The sequence below is a fragment of the Cheilinus undulatus genome, linkage group 22 (assembly GCF_018320785.1).
Source record: "Cheilinus undulatus linkage group 22, ASM1832078v1, whole genome shotgun sequence".
Lineage (NCBI taxonomy): Eukaryota > Metazoa > Chordata > Actinopteri > Labriformes > Labridae > Cheilinus > Cheilinus undulatus.
In genome coordinates, this window is record NC_054886.1 from 16,940,927 (window position 1) to 16,961,788 (window position 20,862).

Genomic DNA, 20,862 nt, shown 5'->3' on the forward strand with positions numbered 1-20,862 from the left:
CCAATATCATGCATCCCTACTAAAAGACATAAAAACGCTCCACAGGACTATGTAAATAATCTCACAAGAACAAGCTGTGCACTTGCCAATAAAACTTTTTTGCCAAACACACCAGCAGATGCTGTCAAGCTTTGACAAATGGTGTCCAGAGAAGAGGAGAACAGAGGAGCTGAGGGCGGACATGCTGGAGCTCAGTGTGCTCATTAAACACACTAACCTCACTGTCTTTGACAAATTGATGTCTTGCCAGACAGCCCTGCTGTTACACGAGTAAAAGAAACCTAATGACTGTTTGGAACTCGGCCCATCATCCAGCTTACACTCCAACAGTAGCACTACAACCTCAACTATACATAGACTACAATTGAATTTCCATAAACACACCGAGTACAGTAGTTATCCTCGGACTGATGTCTAAAGTAACCTTACATTCAGCTCAGCACGCTTAAGTCAGGGGTTAGGATTTGACTAAAATTATAAATTCCTTCAGAGGATTATCCAATTACGTAAAAAAACATCTGTCACTCATAATTTAGTCACATGAAAGCAGACCGAGGAATCCTCTGACTCATTCAGCCAAAAATGGTCTGATTCCAGGAAGGCAGCACACCTAAAGCTACGACAAATCCCTGGAGGCACAGGAGGGGAGCCACGCAGGGTTTGCTCCACTTTAAATGGCCACTGTTGACTTTAATGTTTGCTGATCCTCCTTGGAAACAACTCAGCTACTCATTATCCTCATAATCACGGCAAAAACATCTGCCTTCTTTCTTCTAATCAAACGAACTCTCTCACATGGTCGGTCTTTCAGCCCTTTGCAGCCGAGCAGCTTTAAACACCTCGTATACTGACCTGGCAAAACTGGCCGCAGTCCAAAAGGGCCTCTGGTGGGGGAGATTCCTCGGACGATGCAGTCGAACAGAAAGCTGATCTGCTCGCTCTCAGCAGACGCCAGCAAAAACACACCGGCCCCTGTAGAAAGTAGACTTTATTAGTGTCACGTTATTTATTACAGCACTGAAATATCCACAAGCAGAACGAATGCACCTTCATTAGTAGAGTGTTACCCTACACCTCCTGGGGGTGTCATGTAAAATTCCCACATCACTGATACCTCATAGGGATGCAAAGAAGATCATTTGTAGTCACCTATTTCTTCGTTTGGTCCAAATATGTTTCCAAAATTATTTTGTTCTGTCAAATCAGTCGTCTGATCCTGGTTTGTTTGGTTTTCATCAGCAATGTCAAATGTACTGTGGTAAATTCGTACAAAACCAAAAATCAGTAAACATTATCTGATGTTTTTATGGAGACTCAGCTGCATAATTTAAACAAAAAGGAACAACTCCATGAGTGCATCATTTTCTCCATTTAAACAAAGACAAAAAAATCAAATGCACTTATTTTAGAGCCAGCAGGGAACGATTCAAGTCAGCATGCAGCTTCATTCATTACCAGCGAAAACCACTGACAAATCACAGGAAGATTTCTATCTCAAAAGTCTGCCAACTCTCATCTTAAACATCTATCACAAACTTTAAAAAATAATATCCAGCAATATCTTCAAGAGCTTGTTCATGCATTTCTGTTCATTCTATGGGATTAGCGGTCCTACTCCAACCATCAGACAACTACAGCAGATTCACTAAGCTGCTGCTGAAGTCCTCAACAAAAAACAAGAACAAGAATATGGACCAAGGATCACTGAACTTCAGTGAGTCATTTTGTACATGCGCTCCTGCAAATTTCTTATCGATAACAATGAGACTATTTCACAGAACAGGCACTTTAAGCTGTCTCCTTACATCTTTTACTGATACTGATATCATTATCATGGGTAGTGAAGCTATTTGCGGGTCACAAATGTGTGCCAGCAAATAAATATGTGGCAAAAAGTTCATGATGTATAAAAGCCAAAATTGGGCATACAGAACATCTCCACATTTTTTAGGCTTTCTTGTGATTGCAAGTAAATTTCAGCCTTTTTTCAGTCTGCTTTTCCTAGATAACAAAACTGGTTTCCCCAAGATAATTAGGAAATTCCTTGAGAACTTGCCAAATTTCCCTGCTATCTCAGGAAAAAATTGAGTAAAATAAAATGTATACATATGTATCCCTCTGTACTGATGTGCATTTTAAAAAAATTATTTTACCCTGTCTCTTTTTTTCCATTTTGGCCAATAATCTCACATTGTAGTTTGTTTAAGCATTTATTATGGGAACACAGCATGTTTGACCCTGACTTAATCACTCCTCACAGATTTTTACACACAGAATTTGAAAAATGATAAGATAACAGCTTAAACACATCAATCAAAGCCAGCAGGTGGATGCTGGGATGGAGGTGGGTTGAAAGTGAGAGCACAGTGCTGATCCAGGGCACTAGGTGACTGCAGAGCAGAGGAAGAGACCGAATATCTTGCAGCTTAAAGCGCTAGTTTAGTAGGATGTGAGTCATGTGATGTGATTTGATTAAGATGCATGTCAGGTGTGAATCATTGACAGAAATAACTCGCCACCTTTGTTTCATTTATGGTGCAAACGGTTACACTTTTCATCAAAGGGGACATATTATGCAAAAATCACTTTTTCAGGCTCTTTAGACGTGCAAAAATCCAATACTGGAGTGTTTTTTCAGCAACAAACTTCACAGGAATGTTTGGGGGAGCTCTGAGACCAACATAAACTTCTCTTGAATGGGTAAAATATGTCCCCTTTAATAAACTGTAGTAAAAATCATCCTCACAACTGTTTTAAAAAAGTTTCTGAGTTACTGAGTTGAGGTTGAACACATAGTTTCACTATAAGTCAGCTCGTTACAGTAAATTAGCTAAACTTTTATTCAGTAAGTTTCTACACAGATTTCAATAATGTGATGTTTTTAACTAACGAAAATTGGTACAGAGGTTAGGTCACGCTTTCCGCCGCCGATCTGTTCTGATGAGGAGGATAACTGTCTTTTTTCCAAGGAAATTTTTTTGGGCTTTTTTTTCCTTTATTATTCAGATAGGATAGGTAAAGAGAGATAGGAAACATGGGGAGAGAGACCAAAATCGATCTTGTGATCAGAGCATTGAGGACCACAGCCTCTGTATATGAGGCTTGCTCTACCCACTGAGCTCAACCGGCACCAAAGAGGATATCTGTTTGCAGCAGCTACAACCAGTGTTGATGTGCTCTGAGCTTATATTCCCTCTAACAAGAAGCAATTTATGTTTTTGCATCAGTGATAAGACAAAATGACGTCATCTCACAAAACCCACGAGACTCAAAACTAGTACTGATAATCAGAATCAGTAAGATTAGTTTTTGGTTCCAGATGCCAGGGGACACATTTTATTTAAAACAAGTCTTTAAATGAATTCATTTCCTCTTCATTGCCTTCCACACTGATTTCACATGCCATGGAAGGTGATGGAGGAATGCACAGGTGAAAAGTCATGCTCCACAGACCTCCCTCTGACAATACAAATGGCAGCACATTAGAAGGTGTTGCCCATAAAAAGGGTCGCAGTGTCGCCCTGTCCCTGAGACCACCCATATCAAAGCAAGCTTCAATCACATTCCCAGCACTCCCAACCCTCCCCTAACTGTGACAGAGGTCAAAGGTCATCACAGGCCCTTAATTGAAAATGTATCACCTGCTAAACGTAACTCAGATTTATTCATATAAGTCCTATTTGACCTCATATTCACTGGTGGTATGAAAACAGTTTAAGGTGGACTCTGAGGCTGGATTTAATCTCATGAAATATTGTTATTTCTTGGGGAACTTGTGCACTCATGGCATGTATTTGACAGCAGGTGACTGAACATCAGGTGCACCGCCAAAAGCAAGACAACACAAAATAAACACAAAGAAAAACAAAGAGCAGGTGTCAGGGTTTTTGTCAACCTCATCAAGATTCAGTGTAAGAACAAGAACAGCTCCTGTGAACCCGTCTGCTCTTTCCTGCAGAGAGAGAAACACAGCATCCATACACTAACACAATTTATTCAGCTGTGGTTGATACGTGGGAAGTGTAAAGTAGTTCGAATCTTTGCTAACCACTCAAAGTGCCCTTTTTATTTTTATTTTAAAGTCATCCAACTTATGCAGCAGAGTCATTTACGGCCTAACAGTACTATTCCTTTGCTTCACATGTGAGAGGAAACAAAGATGTTTGAGAATCCAGAGCGCACTTCCCTGAGAGTTAAAAATTCCACTAACACGAGTTAAATTAGTTTTTTCTAAACACTTTTTATTAATACCTGCTGGAGAATTGTCATATCTTTTATGCGAGAGCATGTTTTTTTCATTTTGAGAGCATGACTTATTGATTTTGCGATGATCTCTCCCTCAAAAATGAAAACAAGCTTTTCAATTAAGTTTTTGTTTTTGCTTTAATTTTGCCAGTTCTCCCTCACTCATGAGTTAATCAGTTTAAGTTCAAGGAGGATTTGGCACCAGTGAAATAACTATAAAACTTTATTTGAAAAGGAATTTTTGACAGCAAGTTTAACAAATATGAATGTAAAATCAGTATCATGCTCTCAAAATGAAAAAAAAAAAAAAAGAAAAGAAAAGAAACAACTAATTTTTTCGGCCAAAAAAACCTATTCTCTGTGCAACGCTGAGAGCTTTTAATCACTGTGTCTACATTTAAAGATGCTCAAAAAGCCTGACAAACATTTTCTTACTGAAACCTCGGTTTAAATATAGTTTCTGTTCAAACATTAACCCACACACTCCTAGTTGGAGGTTTTTTTTTTTTCAGCACTAAGGTTAGCAAGCTGGATCATTCAGGACCCCTCACATGCTCTCCACCTTGCTTTTGAGTGGCTCCCCTCAGGACGCTGCTTCCACTGCCCCAGCTGCAGGATACAGAGGAGAGGAGCAACATTTATTCCCAGGTCTGTTCAGCTACTCAAATACTCCTACTCAGCCCCCTCCCCAACACTCAACTCTTCAAGCTGTGCAGTCACTGCACAAACTGTTTACAATCCAACTACCCCCTTTTTCAGATGCACTTTACAGATCCTTCTCATATTAGACAAATTAATATGGACCATTTTGGAAAATAATCTAATTGCAATTTTTTCCCCAATATTGCGACTGGGATTTGATATGCAATTATTCCTTAACCTTTTTTAATTCCTAAACAAGGGCTGAACCATTCTTTACAAATATTGAATTTTGATGATTTTGACTCGCATTGCAAAGTGGATATGAATTGTTGCACTGAAGGGTTTTTTTGATTTTCATATTAAATTTTTTAAAAAGTACAAAAATGAAGAACATAGGATTTTTGATAGACTATTCTAAAAGAAATGGCACTTGAATGACTGCATGATGGCATGCATAACATCTCTGCTGCAAAAAAACATTCAAAACTGGTATTTTAATACAAATTTCAGGCCAAAGAAATATCGCACCTTCTGCGATTTGAAAATTGCAGCAGGCTGTATTGTGATTTAATCTAACTTTCATTAATTGCCCAGCCCTAATTTATTTCCAGTTGGAAATTCTTTGCACTACAAACATTCCTGGCTTTGATTACCTTCACCAAGGAGATTATGTGATTGGCAGGGTTTGTTAGTTTGTTTGTTTGTTAGCAACATAACTCAAAAAGTTATGCACAGATTTTGATAAAATCTTCAGGAAATGTCAGAAATGGCACAAGGAAGAACTGATTCGATTTTAGGAGTGATCTGGATCACCGTCTGGATCCAGGAAGTTTTTTAAAGGATTCTTCACTATTGGGAGATAGGGCTAATGGCGGAGGTCTGCGCTCTCCGAGTGATTTTCTTGTTTTTTACTGTAACTGTACAACTTATTTCATATATTTTACTGCGGTTGCTGTCAATATCTGAGACCTATATTTAAAATTGTCTGTTTATGGTGTTCATTTTTGTATAAAGACATGCTTATACCGTACATATATTTCAAAAACTTTTTTCTTTTTATATTTGCAATTACGCTTCTTTTTTTCTGCTCTTTGCTTTTTGTAATGCTGCTGCACTAAGTGTGTTTAATTACTGCTGACAAATACAGTTTTTTTTAACTGAATGGGATTTGAATTTTTTTTTTTTTAGCTGTTTTTGATCTCTACCTACTGTAAACGAAAAATCACACAAAAAAAAAAAAATTATTAGCAGTTTCATTTTATTCTGTGAATCTGTGCAGGTAGATCTAGTCTTCTCTGTTAACTAAGTATTCCATCTTTAGCTGGAAAAGGTTGCTGACTCAAAGTTGTCCATAGGTGTGACTGTGAGAGTGCTTACTTGTTTCAGGTGCCATTTATAGCCACGATACTTTTGTCACTTTGATGTTTCACCTTAATTATGAACGTCACAGAAGCGTAATGGTGGGACAAGGCAATCACCTCTCTTCCGGGAGTCGACCAGAGGTGAAAATGGGATTAGTAGATCCAGAAGAGACGCTCTGTGTGGGTATGCATGTCTCTCTATGTGTCGATATGGAGCTTCTACTGTCCAAACGTCTTGCAAATTGACAGGTGGAGATGTGTAATATGACACCATCATCTATCAATATGAATATCGCAAGGTGTAATAGAGCCCATCCTCATTATGGCACTGTCCTGGAAATGAACTATGAAGACACCTTATGTTAGCGCTGTGACTGACTGGTGACAAGTCTAAGGTTCACCTCTCCTCTTGTCCAGTTTCTATCCAACTGCCTGCTGTGGATAGCAGGCAGTTTACTGGTATGTTTCAGAGCAGTGGTTCTCAACTGGTTGGGCATGACGACCCACCATTAACTCCCTCTGACAAACTGTGACCAAAATATTGAAAATGTTTCAACAATGTAATTTGTGTCATGAAAAATGTTGCAGTTCAGACACGAACAAAACATGATCGAACAAAGAGAAAGGGTGAAACCAAAATGTTTGAAAAGTGCATCATTATAATTGGACATGCATTCATTATACTTCACTCCAATTAATTTCCTCAATATCTTGTTAAACCAGTTTTATTGCAAAGGGTAAAGACAATAATAGTTAAAACCTTGAGAAAAATTGTCATCACTGGAAAACCTAGTACAAATTTATGGATGCACCACATGTCCACTTGCCATATTTTCTTTCCTGGTGTGCATTTGAGACCCACTTTTGGGTCCAAACCCACCAGTTGAGAACCTGAAAGACAAACATTTAAACAGATTGTGTGCAAAAGGTCGCACTAAAGCAACTGACAGTTGTACAGCTGCTTAAAGCAGAAGTGAGCGGTCTGACACCATTACACACCTTCCCCCTCTGCTGTGGATAAACTGTGCCGCGAGATTACATGTCACAGGAACGCACGCCCTTCAACACACATTTAGAATCACATTCATGTTTACACACGCTTCATTTTCTTTTTTTTATGTTCCATTTTCAAACATGCAAGTAATGTCTGACCCTTTTAATTTGATGCTAAATCCAGTGCTGAAGAGCTGATGATGCTTTAAAGATCACATATCACAGTTAAAGGTGTCATGTTTCAGTTGGATCATGGTGTTTCTGATTCCTCTCCATCCCTGCAGGTGTTGACAAACTCTCTCTGTGCTCTGATGGTTTCTATTCCAAGATGTAAACTGAGGTTTACCTTATCACAGGGACACACACAGCTCAGAGGGTTAGCACTGAGCTCAGGTAGAACCTGCGCTTCTCAAAAACATCTTCCCTGGAGTGACGCGTGATGCCGAGTTTTGGCCACAGCAGGAGCGATCCTGCAGAGTGAATCATTCCCTGCAGCAGGTTCCTTGTTGTCATGAAGCAGCTGGTTTTTCTAAAGCACGATTCATCGAGGCAGAGCTAAGCACCAGAAACACATGAGGGCGAGGGGAAAAAATACTTTAAAGCTTTTTATTCCCCATATGTGTAAACAAATCACCAGTAACAGCCCACTATGTCACTTTTATTCAAAAATATTTGGATTCAACTGTGCTCACACCATCCAGGGCCAAAAATATGATGACATCCAAAAATAAGTTATAATATCACAGCCATAGGTGATTGTGAATCTTGTTTTATTTTATCTTGACTTAATGGCTTCATGAAATTGTCCAAACCAAGTTGGCAGCGCTCTATTATCTAAAATCCTCAATCAAGGATCACCAACACCGAATTGCACTCAAGCTGCCCCTTTTAAGTTGCTCTAGCCTGGTACTCTTACTTTTCTCTCTACAAACTGCTTTTTATAGCACTCCTCCACCCCAGCTCCTCCTGTTTTCTGCATCTGGCTCATCAAAGTCATCCTGTTGTCATCAATACCTGCTCTGCTCTGGGTTTATTGCTGCTTCTCTCTCTGACTCACAGGCACAGGAAGAGCAGGAATGTGTGCTGATCCTGATTGATGCTTTCCATGTAGGTTCATGGAAGGGCAGGGGATCCCAGAAAAGCCACACCACCAAATATAAACAACAGCAAAAAGGTGCAAACTAAGAACTGCTAATAACTCCTCTAAAAAAAGAAAATAATTTTTCTTGACAACATGGTCCTGACTGATTTTACTTTTAAGTGTGTTCAAATTAGATCTGCTATGTTAGACAGTAGAGGTGTAAAGGTTCACGTATTAGTATCAAACCATTTAGTTACAGGACTTTCAGCACAGTATACATGTACACATTCAGTGGAGTACAAGCATATATCAGCTTTTGCAAAGCAATGTTTACCCTATCATTTAATTGCAAAGGCAGCCTGCAACCCTAACAAGGTTGCCCCAGCACCACCACTCCAAATGACAGGCTTGAAATATGTTTTTCATTTAATGTAAGTACTTTACTTATTTTATTTCAACAAAGCAAACACCATCTCTGCTCTGCTCACGTATTCTGAAGGTGAGTTTTTAAATAAATAATACCAACTGACATATCTCTATCTGACGCAGCTCCGGGGTATGAAGTTAGAACTGTTTCCTTTTCTAGTCCAATATTTTTCAGCTTCTTTTAAAGGTATTTCCCTGAAACATTTTCAAGAAAGCATCCATTCACCCATCAACCACTCACACTTTAACTGACGTGAGTAAAACATGCTGCTGTGAGCAAATAGTTTGGATTGTGTAGACCAGTTTAGCAAAAATGTGCAGTGTTTGAGGTTGTGTGCTGCAACTTTATTCTGTTTTTATTCTATTTTTTATATATATATTTGTTGTTTTATAGATATGGCTTTGGAGCTTGAATTGTTGATGCAGCACATTAGATAAATTAAACATGCTGTGCATTTTCACTAAATATACTAATAATTTATCATGCTGACATTTTGGTGAACAATTTCATCCATATTAGAGAGTATATCTAATTTAACCTGCCCCTTTTGCCAAGTAAATGTGGCTCAAAATGCACATAATTTTGACTTGAATTTAGACAAACATGACTGTTAAGATCTGAGTATGTATCATGCTGCTAGATCTTAATATCAACCCAACTCCTAATGCTGACAGACAAAAAAAAATGTTTCTCAGTCCTACTCTAAAATATAACTTTATCCTGATTCATTTAGATTTCCTTTAACTTTATCAAAGTTAAACCATGCAAAGCATCCAAGCTGAAACAAGGAAGTGGAAAGGTGTAGACTTTTTCCTATTCTTGGCTGTAAAGCAGTCATCATGTCTGGGAGAAACCTCTCTTTCATAGACACCACTGAATGAAGCCACAAATGAATCATGTAGAATCACAGCCGGTGTTTATTCAGTCTTTTTGAAAAAGACATAAACAAAACACAGCTCTCATGGTAATTTTATGAGCTATTAATCCCTAATGATGCAGCCCAATTTCACTCTAGAGACACTGTTGTCATGAGATGATGAAATTGTTGTTTGATGTGGTTGGTAGTGTTTCTCAAACACACATTTTTGATTTAGTTTTCCACCATCTGAAAGCTTTTTATGCTGTTTTCCTCTCAAAGCTATAACCTAGCTTTGATTAATTTTTCTGTCTCCATTTTGCATTGATTGTCTTTTTTACAAACCCTCTCCCTTCTTCACACTGCTATCTGTGGCACTGAAACTCTGTAGTGAATCTGCAATGCTTATTAGTGTCTGATCTGTTTTCCTGTAGCTGCCTTTCACCCTAATTATCCTGATGCCTTTAGGAGCTGCCTGCCAAACACAAAACACCACTTTTAGGAGCATCATAACAGCTAAAGGGCCGATGTTCCTAAAATGAACAAAAAACATCAACATAGAGGGTGAAAAACTTACAGTAACCACATCTAGTCCCTCCCTCGAACACAAAGCCGTTGGGTACGGGTCCATATCTGCGCAGGTCTGGAAGGTTCCAGTGTCCGATGATGACAGGAGGGACTTCCCGGGCCAGAGCCAGGAGGTTGTTGCATAAATGAAGAGTCGCAGGTCCACTTTCCAACTTGGTCCCTGGCAACACTCCAACACTGAATCTGTGAACTAAACAGACACAAAAATAACAAATTCTTTCATTTTGAAAACAAAAAAATGATGTCATCTTCTAAAGAAATAAGCAAGGCAAAACTCTAAAAGCCAAAATGGCTGAAATATAAGCAAAAACACAACTGTGCATTGGACTAGTTCAGAAAGTTCAGAGCTGTTATGAGCTTATCAGACAACAATCTGTTCATAAAATGGTATCAATCTTCTATTTAAGAGTCCTTGAAGATGTTTAGTCTGTAAATGCATCATTGGAGTATCTTGGTTTGGAGTTGTACAGTTCATTGCTGAAGACTGTAAATAATCTGTAAAGGAGCCAATGAGTGAACTGCAGCCTGGCTCTTGTTCCTCATGAAGATTGAAAATAGCTGCAGTTTGACTCAAAGTTTGTCTCACACAACGATGACTTCAACCCAGATTCCATTTCATTCTCCAATAAAAGGAGAAACAGCTGCACACAGAGGATGAAATCAGCGAGAAAAACAGGCTCAGATCTGATGCTCTATGCAATCAAACTCAACCTGCTGTAAACATCTGAGTGATTCAGTGTTGTTGTTTATAAGAAAACGAGGAGGAAAACAATGAGCACTCTGCTTTTAAGTGTGTCGAACGTACAGACGGGCAGATATGATCCTGGAATCAGAGAGCCCAAACCAGACTCAAATAGCCAAATTGGGCCAATCAACACACTTCAGGTCTATGCTATGCAATGCTAACAATCAACACAGAACATGCTACGTCACTGTCCTCAGTATCTGGAGGGCCTCTGCATAGCATGGAGGGTGATAACAACAATGGCTAAGAAGTTTAGATGTTTTCAAGTTTGTCATGCTGATATAGGCCAATATTTACAGCTGATATGGGCCAATATTTACAGCTGGTATGGGCCAATATTTACAGCTGATATGGACCTATATTTACAGCTAATATGGGCCAATATTTACAGCTGATATGGGCCAATATTTACAGCTGATTAGGACCAATATTTACAGCTGATATAGGCCAATATTTACAGCTGATTAGGACCAATATTTACAGCTGATATGGACCAATATTTACAGCTGATAGGGGCCAATATTTACAGCTGATATGGGCCAATATTTACAGCTGATATGGACCAATATTTACAGCTGATATGGACCAATATTTACAGCTGATATGGGCCAATATTTACAGCTGATATGGGCCAATATTTACAGCTGATATGGGCCAATATTTACAGCTGATATGGGCCAATATTTACAGCTGATATGGGCCAATATTTACAGCTGATATGGGCCAATATTTACAGCTGATATGGGCCAATATTTACAGCTGATATGGGCCAATATTTACAGCTGATATGGGCCAATATTTACAGCTGATATGGGCCAATATTTACAGCTGATATGGGCCAATATTTACAGCTGATATGGGCCAATATTTACAGCTGATATTGGCCTATATTTACAGCTGATATAGGCAAATATTTAAAGCTGATAGGGGCAAATATTTATGGCTGATACGGGCAAATATTTATGGCTGATATAGGCCAATATTTACAGCTGATATAGGCCTATATTTACAGATGATATAGGCCTATATTTACAGCTGATATAGGCAAATATTTATGGCTGATATGGGCAAATATTTACATTTGATATATCCCAATATTTACAGCTGATATAGGCAAATATTTATGGCTGATATGGGCAAATATTTACATTTGATATAGGCCAATATTTACAGCTGATATAGGCATATATTTATGGCTGATACAGGCCAATATTTACAGCTGATTCAGGCCTATATTTACAGCTTATATTTGAGCTGTAAGTAGTGGCATATATTTATCATGCTGATAATATCCTGCATACCTTGTACACAGCCTGTGCTTTAGATTGCTATAACAATCTCAGTTTCTATGTTTTTATTTAAAGTGGTCTACAAAGTGAGGAAAATCTGATGCATCATAGCACAGAAAGGTTTCATAGTCTCATCTTCACCGTGAGGAATATAGGCTTTTAATTAACATCAAGTCAAGCCAAGTCAACTTTATCTATAAAGCCCATTTAGAAGAACCAGGGTTGACCAAAGTGCTTCATAGAGTGAAAGGTAAAACATAGAACAATGTTAAAATATTATCATCAATTAAAATAGGAAATCATAAAACAATGCAAAAGTAGTGGTAAAATCAAATTTCACACTTGTATCAAATCGGTATCAGCAGACACCCACATCTCAGGTATCAGATTGATGTAGGGAGCTATAAAAGCTGGATTGGTGTTGCACAAGTTGAATGAAGCTTATTGCATGAATGGTGGGCCCTAGCAGCAATAAATAAATTCTCCAGGTGAGACTGATGAAAGTGATTGATAGGAAACCTCTGCAAGCTGCAACAAGTCATAGTTTTATTCATACACTATCACAAAACTCTGCTGTGCATGCTGGCCCTCAGCCCTGGCTGGCAGGTGACATTTCTTGTGGCTTGGACACACTCCACTGTGCTATTAACCACTGAGCCACACACAAACACACACGAGAACAACACACAATTTTAACAAGCTCTCTCTAACACACACTCAGGTTTGGACAGAACAACTGCAATGCAATGTGTCTTTAGCAGCCCATCCTTATCCTCACAATCAGGTCTCATCACTCAGTCATTAGTGAGTGCTGGACTGCAGCTGTACAGAAATGGGCTATTTATACCTCCTTTATGTTCATGACTTACATAACTGTAGCGCCACGATGTATGACTGTCAATCAAATACTCTACACAGCCAAAAAAATCACACTAAGATCTCTTATGTCACTAATTTGCAGAGTTGGAGATAAGAATAAAATTGAGATATGCAAAAATAATTTATCATGCCATTCCTCTTGAAACAAAGTTATCAAAATCTCTGCTTTAAAAACACAATCGTGAATTCTACATTTAACTTCATATTATTCAATATTTCTTAATGAAACATTCTAATGTATTTTTTTAGTTCTGTGTTCAGCATTTTTACATTTTTTTATTTTTATAGTTTGATTTTATTTCATGTAATTTTTCTGTATGATTCTAATTTTCATTTCATTTTCATTCTATTTTTTTGTTGTTTCCTCTTTTCTGATACTATTTGTTTTTACTATCCATTATTCTCCCTTTTTATAATCAAAATGCACTTCATTTGTATTTTTACATCTTACGATTCATTTCATTTCTTTCTTAATATTTTGATATCTTACATTTGTTCACTTTATCATTCATTCTTATTTTTTGGTTATTTTTGTCTCATGGCTATTTTTGTTTATTTCTTATTTCCTGTTTAAAGGCAAAATGTGTCATTTCCGCCCTCAAACCAAACAAAAACAAAAGACAACAAGTAGAAAACAGCTTTTCTGTCTCATAATATGAAATTCATCAAAGAAAAGAAGACGTTGGTTTAGTGAAGAGGAAATACTCGGGATGCGCAATGTTATCAGTCTCAGCAGAAAATAGCTTAAGAAGTGAATTAGCAGTATCAGCAGATATGTAAATAACTGCCGATATTTTTGCTATAAAAATTTGCTATATCAGCTGTAAATATTTTCCATACAAACAAATAAATAATGGCGTTTTAGTCTGGACCAACACACCAAGTTCAGTTGACTTCTTTTTCTTTGTTGATCATCACTGTTTACACTTTAAAGTGTGTTTTTGGGGCTGAAATTTGTAAAGATGTTCATCCTCAAACTTTAAATTGTGTTTCAAGGACTGAAGTTTTTGGTTTGAGTACTGGATACTGACAAAAAAATCCACTATCATTTATCCCTAGTAAAGCCACCTTATAGTGTACAGTTAAGTCATTAAAACACCTCAGTACAAAATAGCAGATAAGCTGTGGAGGTGAGCAGAGCTGAGCAATACTTAAATAGGTTGTTTTCAATCATGTGGTCCTGAATGTCCATTAGGATCAGGAATTTCTAACTGGATCTCTACGCAGAAGTCCTCATCAGAGAATTTCTACATACACCGAGTACGAACACAATTCCTCAAATTTTTTAAATTCTTTTTAACCGCAGTTTTGACCGATAAAGGCTAGCTTAGCTCCTTTAACTTATTAAAAAATCCTCATTTTGTCACAAACATGCGTTTAATTGAAACGGTGATAGACTATTATTAGAAAAAAAAACTTATGTAACCGAGCAATGATGTGCCGTTAATAAACAATCCCGTGCTATTAAACGGCTCTTTAATGTCAGCTGCAGTAGCTATCTCCCATTTGAGTTTCTTTCCTCAATCTTTTGTTATCATTTAATCCACATTTAAAAAGCCAAACTGATACCAAATGAAGAGTCGTTTGGGAGCCAAACAACAAGCTCCACTGAGCTGAGCCAAATTATCTGGATCTCATAAAAGAGGCTGATTTCCCGTCACAACGAGTGAGGCTGGAGGTTGGTGAAACGGACATCAGCTTAGGAAAGACGGGTAAGTTCAGAGATTAATGTGCTAAACCATGACAAAACTGTGCTGAACCAAACCAAACCACTTTGCGTATGACCATACATGAAAGTTGTGTGACACCACTTGGCTGGGCTTTAGAAGAAGGTTTTTATCATTCCCATCTGCTGCCCTTACTCGGTGATTGTTTTAGAAGTAAAAAAAATGTTAGCCTGAATATATCACTATTTTCGGGACACAAAAGTAGCTTTTAGAATAAAAAATGTTTTTATTTTCGCACTCTGAATGCTTGGCATATTCGCAAACATGGCCTTTTTAGTAGCATTTCTCTTTGCAGAAATCCTTACTTGCCCCCCAAAGCGGAGTTCTCTGCTGCTGTGTGACATCATCTGCAAAGAACCTATACTCAACCTGGAAATGTCTAGTGGAGCCACAATGTCACAGGGATCAGGGGCTGGAGCTGGTCGATCACAAACTCATCCTGCTTCTTACTCATTCCTTGCAAACTTTATTTGTTTTGCTTCAACATATTTATCTTGTTTTTGTAGGATTTTGGGGATGATTTGGGACATCGTATGTCTATTCCATCAAAAAGTATAAACATCTATTTATCTTGTAACCTCTCCAAACTAAACCAAAGTACAGAGCTAGTAAAAACACAACCGACTTTTCTTTTTTTTTAATTAGCCCTTGAGGTTTTTTGATGCTTTGTGTTCTTTGTGCATCCTCATTAAAACTTCTTTTAATCATTCATAAAAATCATTTTTGATGTTTTAAATATTGATAAAAACTTGTTTTTCATTTTGTTTTTTATTCAGGAACTCTAAATGGCTGAGAGTGCTTCACAACATTCATAACCTCAATAACTAGATTTTCAGCAAGCACCTTTCAATGATAAAGTTTGATTAATAATTGCAAGCAGATGCATCGTCCCCTGATTGTGGTTCACAAACTTTCCCTTTAGATCAGAGTATGAATCTTTGATAATAATGATCATCTTGTCTTGGTAAGTTTTGATCATTTCTAAATGATGATCTTGTAACCTCAGTTTATGGTCAATTATTCATGCCTTTGTTTAATTCCAGCTGGACCTGTTCTGATTTTTTTAATAAATCATCCTTTTAGAAACTGCTGTAGTAAAGCAGAAAACTCCTCTCCTGTTTCCTGAAGGTGAAACACAGAAATTATTTCTAAATGCTGCTGCTGAACCTGCAGGGTTTTGATAAATCAGTTCCCTGGACATATTCCTCAGGCGGGGATCTTAAGGTCATTTGTCCAGAGTTGACTGGCTTCTTAATCAAAAATAAGACCTCGGGGTGTGTAAGTTGTTGTTGTGACCCGCAGGTAGTTGAGTTACTTTCTAGTCACATCAGAAGAGAAGCCGGACTGCATTTAACACCTGGTTTTACCGAGATCATTACCTCTGTTTTTGCCTTTGTTATCACGCAAACCACGCAAAATCTAAAAAGCTGCAAATAAACAGAGAAATAAATCTCCTTGTTCCACCTGTGCACAAGCAACAGCCAAGCATCTTGTTTTCAGCTAACCCTTTCCGTACATCCGTCCGTCTGTCCGTATGTACAGTAAGTCAGTCCAAGCCATTCTTGCAAACGTAGTATCTCTGGAGCATTTTGAGGGATTTTCTTTAAATTTTACAAAATTTCAGCTTGAACACAAAGATTAAATGATCATATTTTTGTATTATGATGCTGGACGAGAAGTCCTGGCTCATAATCTCCGTTACAGTTCATCCCAAAGGTGCTCTGTGTATGCCAGTCAAGTTCTTCCACACTGAACTAATCAAACCATGTCTTTATAGTCCTTGCCTTGTCCACTGGGGCACAGTCATGTTGGAGTAGAAAAGGCCTTCCCCAAACTGTTGCCACAAAGTTGGAAGCATAGCATTGTCCAAAATGTCTTACACTGAAGCATCAAGATTGGCCTTCAATGGAGATAAGGGGCCTGGCCCAAACCCTGAAAAACAGCCCCATACCATTATCCCTTCTCGATCAAACATTTGATACAACGCAGTCAGATAGGTAATGTTCTCCCAGCATCCGCCAAACCCAGACTCACCCATCTGACTGCCAAACAGGGAAGTGAGATTTGTCACTGCAAAGAACACGTTTTCTCTGCTCCACAGCTCAGTGTCGGTGGCTTTGCACCACTCCATCTGACACTTGTCATTGGACTTGGCGCTGTGAGGTCCGATCTGTGATTTTATGCGGTCTTCGGCTTTGTGGCTGAGTTGCTGTTGTTCCTAAACACTTCCACTTTCTAATAAAATCCCTTACAGTTGACTGTGGAATATCCATCAGGGGTGAAATTTAAACACAAACCGTCTCACTGCAAAGGTGGCACCCATCACAGTACCACACGTAAGTCACTGAGCTCTTCAGAGTGACCCATTTTGTATCACAAATGTTTGCAAATGGAGACTGCATGGCGAGGTGCTTGATTTTATACACTTGTGGCAACAGGTCTGATTGAAAGACCTGAATTCAGTGATCAAGAGGTGTGGCAAAATACTTTTGTCAATACGGTGTAAAACTGCCAAATGGTAGCTCTAATTTTTAATTTAACTTTGGAAGAAATCTGTTTGCTATTTTTCAGCTGCAGTAAATTTAAACACTGAAACCGGTCTGCACGAGGGATGAATCAATCCAGTTGTAGAAACCTGCTTCTCTACAGCACAGTGATCTCACATGTCACATTATCCTATAAAATTAAAATCACTGCATAAACAAAGCATCAACACCAAAGGTCCCTCTTACCTTCTCCAAGGCTGTATCGCAGGCGGACATCCCACGCCTGCAGCGCCTCCTTGTTGTCAAAGCCCAGCAGCACAGCCTGGTTCAGGCAGAGGATGGCCAGAGTAAAAGCCACGCCTTCATACCACTGCCCCGCTTCCAAACCGCAGATCTCCTCCAAGGTGACACTGGCTCTCTCCTTATTGCCTTGAGCTTTGTCCGACTTGTCCTTAAAAACCAGCAGAACCAGGCAGTCTGGAGAAAACAGATGGGCTTATCACATACCTAGAAAATGTATCTTGTCACACAGTAGCTGTTTCATCGCCCTGTAGTCTTTTGGCACCTTCAAACAATCAGAGTCAACTGACAAAACAAGACTGTGTGAGTGAGTGCATCCCTCTCCTTCACACACTCCTCTTAACCCAAATAACTGAGGCATGAGCCCAGACAGCTGTGATAACACTGACATCAAAGATCTGAAGATGAGCAATACTCAACCTTAGTCCAACCTGTGGGGCATGTTAAGCTGGCCACCAGATATCCACACAAACATTTTTATGAAATGCAAATAGCTACTTCACCACAGCAAATACAAGATATTATTTATTCAATTCATAAAGATCAGAGGTCACTGATGAATTCAAGGGCTTAGACAAGTCAACAGCAGACAAGTGGGCTTGTTATTCTACTACATTTGCAAAGAGCACATTCAGGGTACAGCTAGGTTTATATTAACAGTCTTTTACCACATTCACTGTGAGGATGGGGTCCTGTAAGGGTCAAAAAACAAGATTTGTAGAATCAGAAATGATGTTTATAAATGTTTAATTGAAAAAAAAAGTTACTCTGTGTCAAGAAATCTGCCTGAGTTGAATGTCAAAATAAAAATGTGCACAATTCTTTATATGTTCATTCTTTTTAATTGAATACCTACACATTGACTACAGGAGCCCTAAGGGGACATGCACTTGCAACAATACATTTCATTTTACTCCATTTTCCTGTGAAAAGGAGTACATATTGGAGACACTTGATGTGGTGAAAACAACCATAATTATAAAGGTTTCATAATGTGTTTAGAGTTCTGCCTTTCTGTGCATGTACAACTCAAAAACGCAAAGAAACAGATTTCTATAGAAAGCAGAAATCATTATAACACCAGGGCCTCAAGTTTGAAAATTTAGGACGTCCTTCATGAGCAAAAGAAGCAAAACATAAATACAATTTAAATCACATATTTAATGAACCAAATCACTGTCAAATTGGTACACGTGCAAATTTCAATTCATATCTCTCGTTAGCTTATAAAACAGTTCTCTTATCCAGCTGTTTCTTACACACATTTATTATTTGCCAAATATTTTTCTCATAAACCTTCAGAAATTACAAGAAAATATCTTTTCTTCCTGTTTTGTCTAGGGTTTATGAAGGGGGAAATAAACTAAAAGGTTATAACTTACAGCCACGTTTGTTCCAAACCTTTTTGACCCTTCAGGGACCCATACTCACAGCCCAAAGTTCGAATGTACGAAAACGAGCAGCGAACCCATGAATGTCCGTTACACATAAAAGCACGCGCATGCTAGCACCTGATATGTCCAGCTTGCTAGCTTCCTCAGCTATGACGCAGCTTTCATGCGCATTTATTTGTTTACACACCGTAGCCAGGCTCGCGTATTATTAGTAGAGATATACCAATGTGAAAATGTGAAAGTTTCTACCTGCTACAGGCGACGGCTTGCGAAGAACGAGCCACCTAGTTTTCCACTGTGGAAGAAAAACAAAAGCAGAGACAAACTTTTTAAGCACAGATGAAAAGTGCGCTGAAGTACTTCTGCATCATGTCCGTCAGCAAATTTAGTGAAGCATAGCACCTTTTTTCCATCTCGGAGTCTGGCATATCCCTCCACGACAACAGAATCCGTCATCTTCAGTCATGGTTCCTGACAGCTGCACAGTCGCTGCCTGAATGAGGGGTCACTTTCAAAATAGCTGCTCTGCTCTCTCTGCTCTGCTTGTGGGGCGCTAACTCGCCCCCAGCAAGGCACATGGAAAATGGCATGACCACCGTCCGTCCGTCTGTCTGTGTGTCAGTCTGTGAGCCTGAACCAGCCAACCGACCATGCTGCTGCCACCTGGGCCTGTTTACACCACCTGCTGCGCTGCTGCAGGGAAAACTACTAGAAGACGTGATTGCCATACCACAAATGCCACATATCAACACAATAAATGTTACCCTGAACATCAGCAAGCACCTGTACAAATACAGGTTAAGAAAAAGCAGAGAGACATAACAGTGCAATTTTAAACAACCTTTATTAAGAGGCAGAAAATGTGCAATTGAAGAGTTTGTGTATGAAACCCAAGACTTTTTAAGTAAATTGTGTGTATTTATTTTGACTAAATGAAGACAGCAAAAACGGTGGCAAAAAGCCTGGAAATGTGTGGTCACAAGTGTCAAAAATTACCTGAAAAATAGTGGTGAAAATTGGTTACAGTGACAAAAATTGGATAGCAGCAAAAAATGTGCTAAACAATGCAAAAAGGGACAAACATTTGCAGGGAAAATGGTGAAACGTGGCTTAAAGTGCCAAAATGGGTTTCAAGTGGTGAAAATTGGCAGAAACAGTGATAAAAAGGGGTCTTAAAGTGTCATGAACAAGTTGAATATCAGAATCCAATAATAGCTTGGCATGCTTTCCACTCCAAAATGAAGTAACTGTTAGCCAGGATGCTAACATCAATGCTACTGATCCAACACACACTGATACTATCGATAAACCACAGCTGGGGAGGCCCCATTTGCTGGGTTTGTCAGGGGTCCAGCCAACTCTGTGGGAAGGCCTGTTCACTCGAGAAAGCGTCATGTCAAAAACAAAGGAAATAAGTTTAGACTTGAGTAAAAGAATTATCGGTGCTTACAAAGCCACAGAAGGGCATACAAAGTTATCACAGCGTTTTGCATTGTCAAGAATTGGAGTAAGAAGTATCATGAAGACATTCAAAAAGAGACACACAGCCTGGCAGAGGTGGGAAGAGAACATTTTCAGAGACTCTGGGAAGAAAACTAGTGAGAGATGTCTCTGAAGACTCCAGAACAACTGCCAATACACGAGTGGATGACTTAGCCAGGTCAGGAATTTTTCATCTCAAAGAAGACAGTCACTAGAGCCCTGCACAGGAATGGACAAGGAAGAAACAAAAAAAGCCCACTTCTGCAGAAGAGACACCTTTAAGCCAGACTGAATTATTCTGTGGACAACCTGGGGAAAGATTATGAATACTGGAAGCATGTGCTTTAGTCAGATTAGACCAGACTGG

General features: G+C 38.8%; 1 protein-coding gene across 2 annotated transcripts in view; it reads right to left on the bottom strand.

Moving 5' to 3' along the window:
* LOC121504182 (protein Dok-7-like) overlaps positions 1 to 19,674 on the bottom strand; it is a 59,879-nt gene extending 40,205 nt beyond the window's left edge. For both annotated transcript variants that reach the window (XM_041778841.1, XM_041778840.1), the window contains exons 1-5: positions 19,416 to 19,674; positions 19,263 to 19,308; positions 17,566 to 17,796; positions 10,183 to 10,383; positions 853 to 972 (exon numbers count right to left, since the gene is read on the bottom strand). In XM_041778841.1, the coding sequence (XP_041634775.1) occupies positions 853 to 972; positions 10,183 to 10,383; positions 17,566 to 17,796; positions 19,263 to 19,308; positions 19,416 to 19,469 (652 nt within the window). In that variant the 5' untranslated portion in view covers positions 19,470 to 19,674. The remainder of the gene's footprint in view (positions 1 to 852; positions 973 to 10,182; positions 10,384 to 17,565; positions 17,797 to 19,262; positions 19,309 to 19,415) is intronic.
* Between the last annotated feature and the right edge of the window lie 1,188 nt (positions 19,675 to 20,862).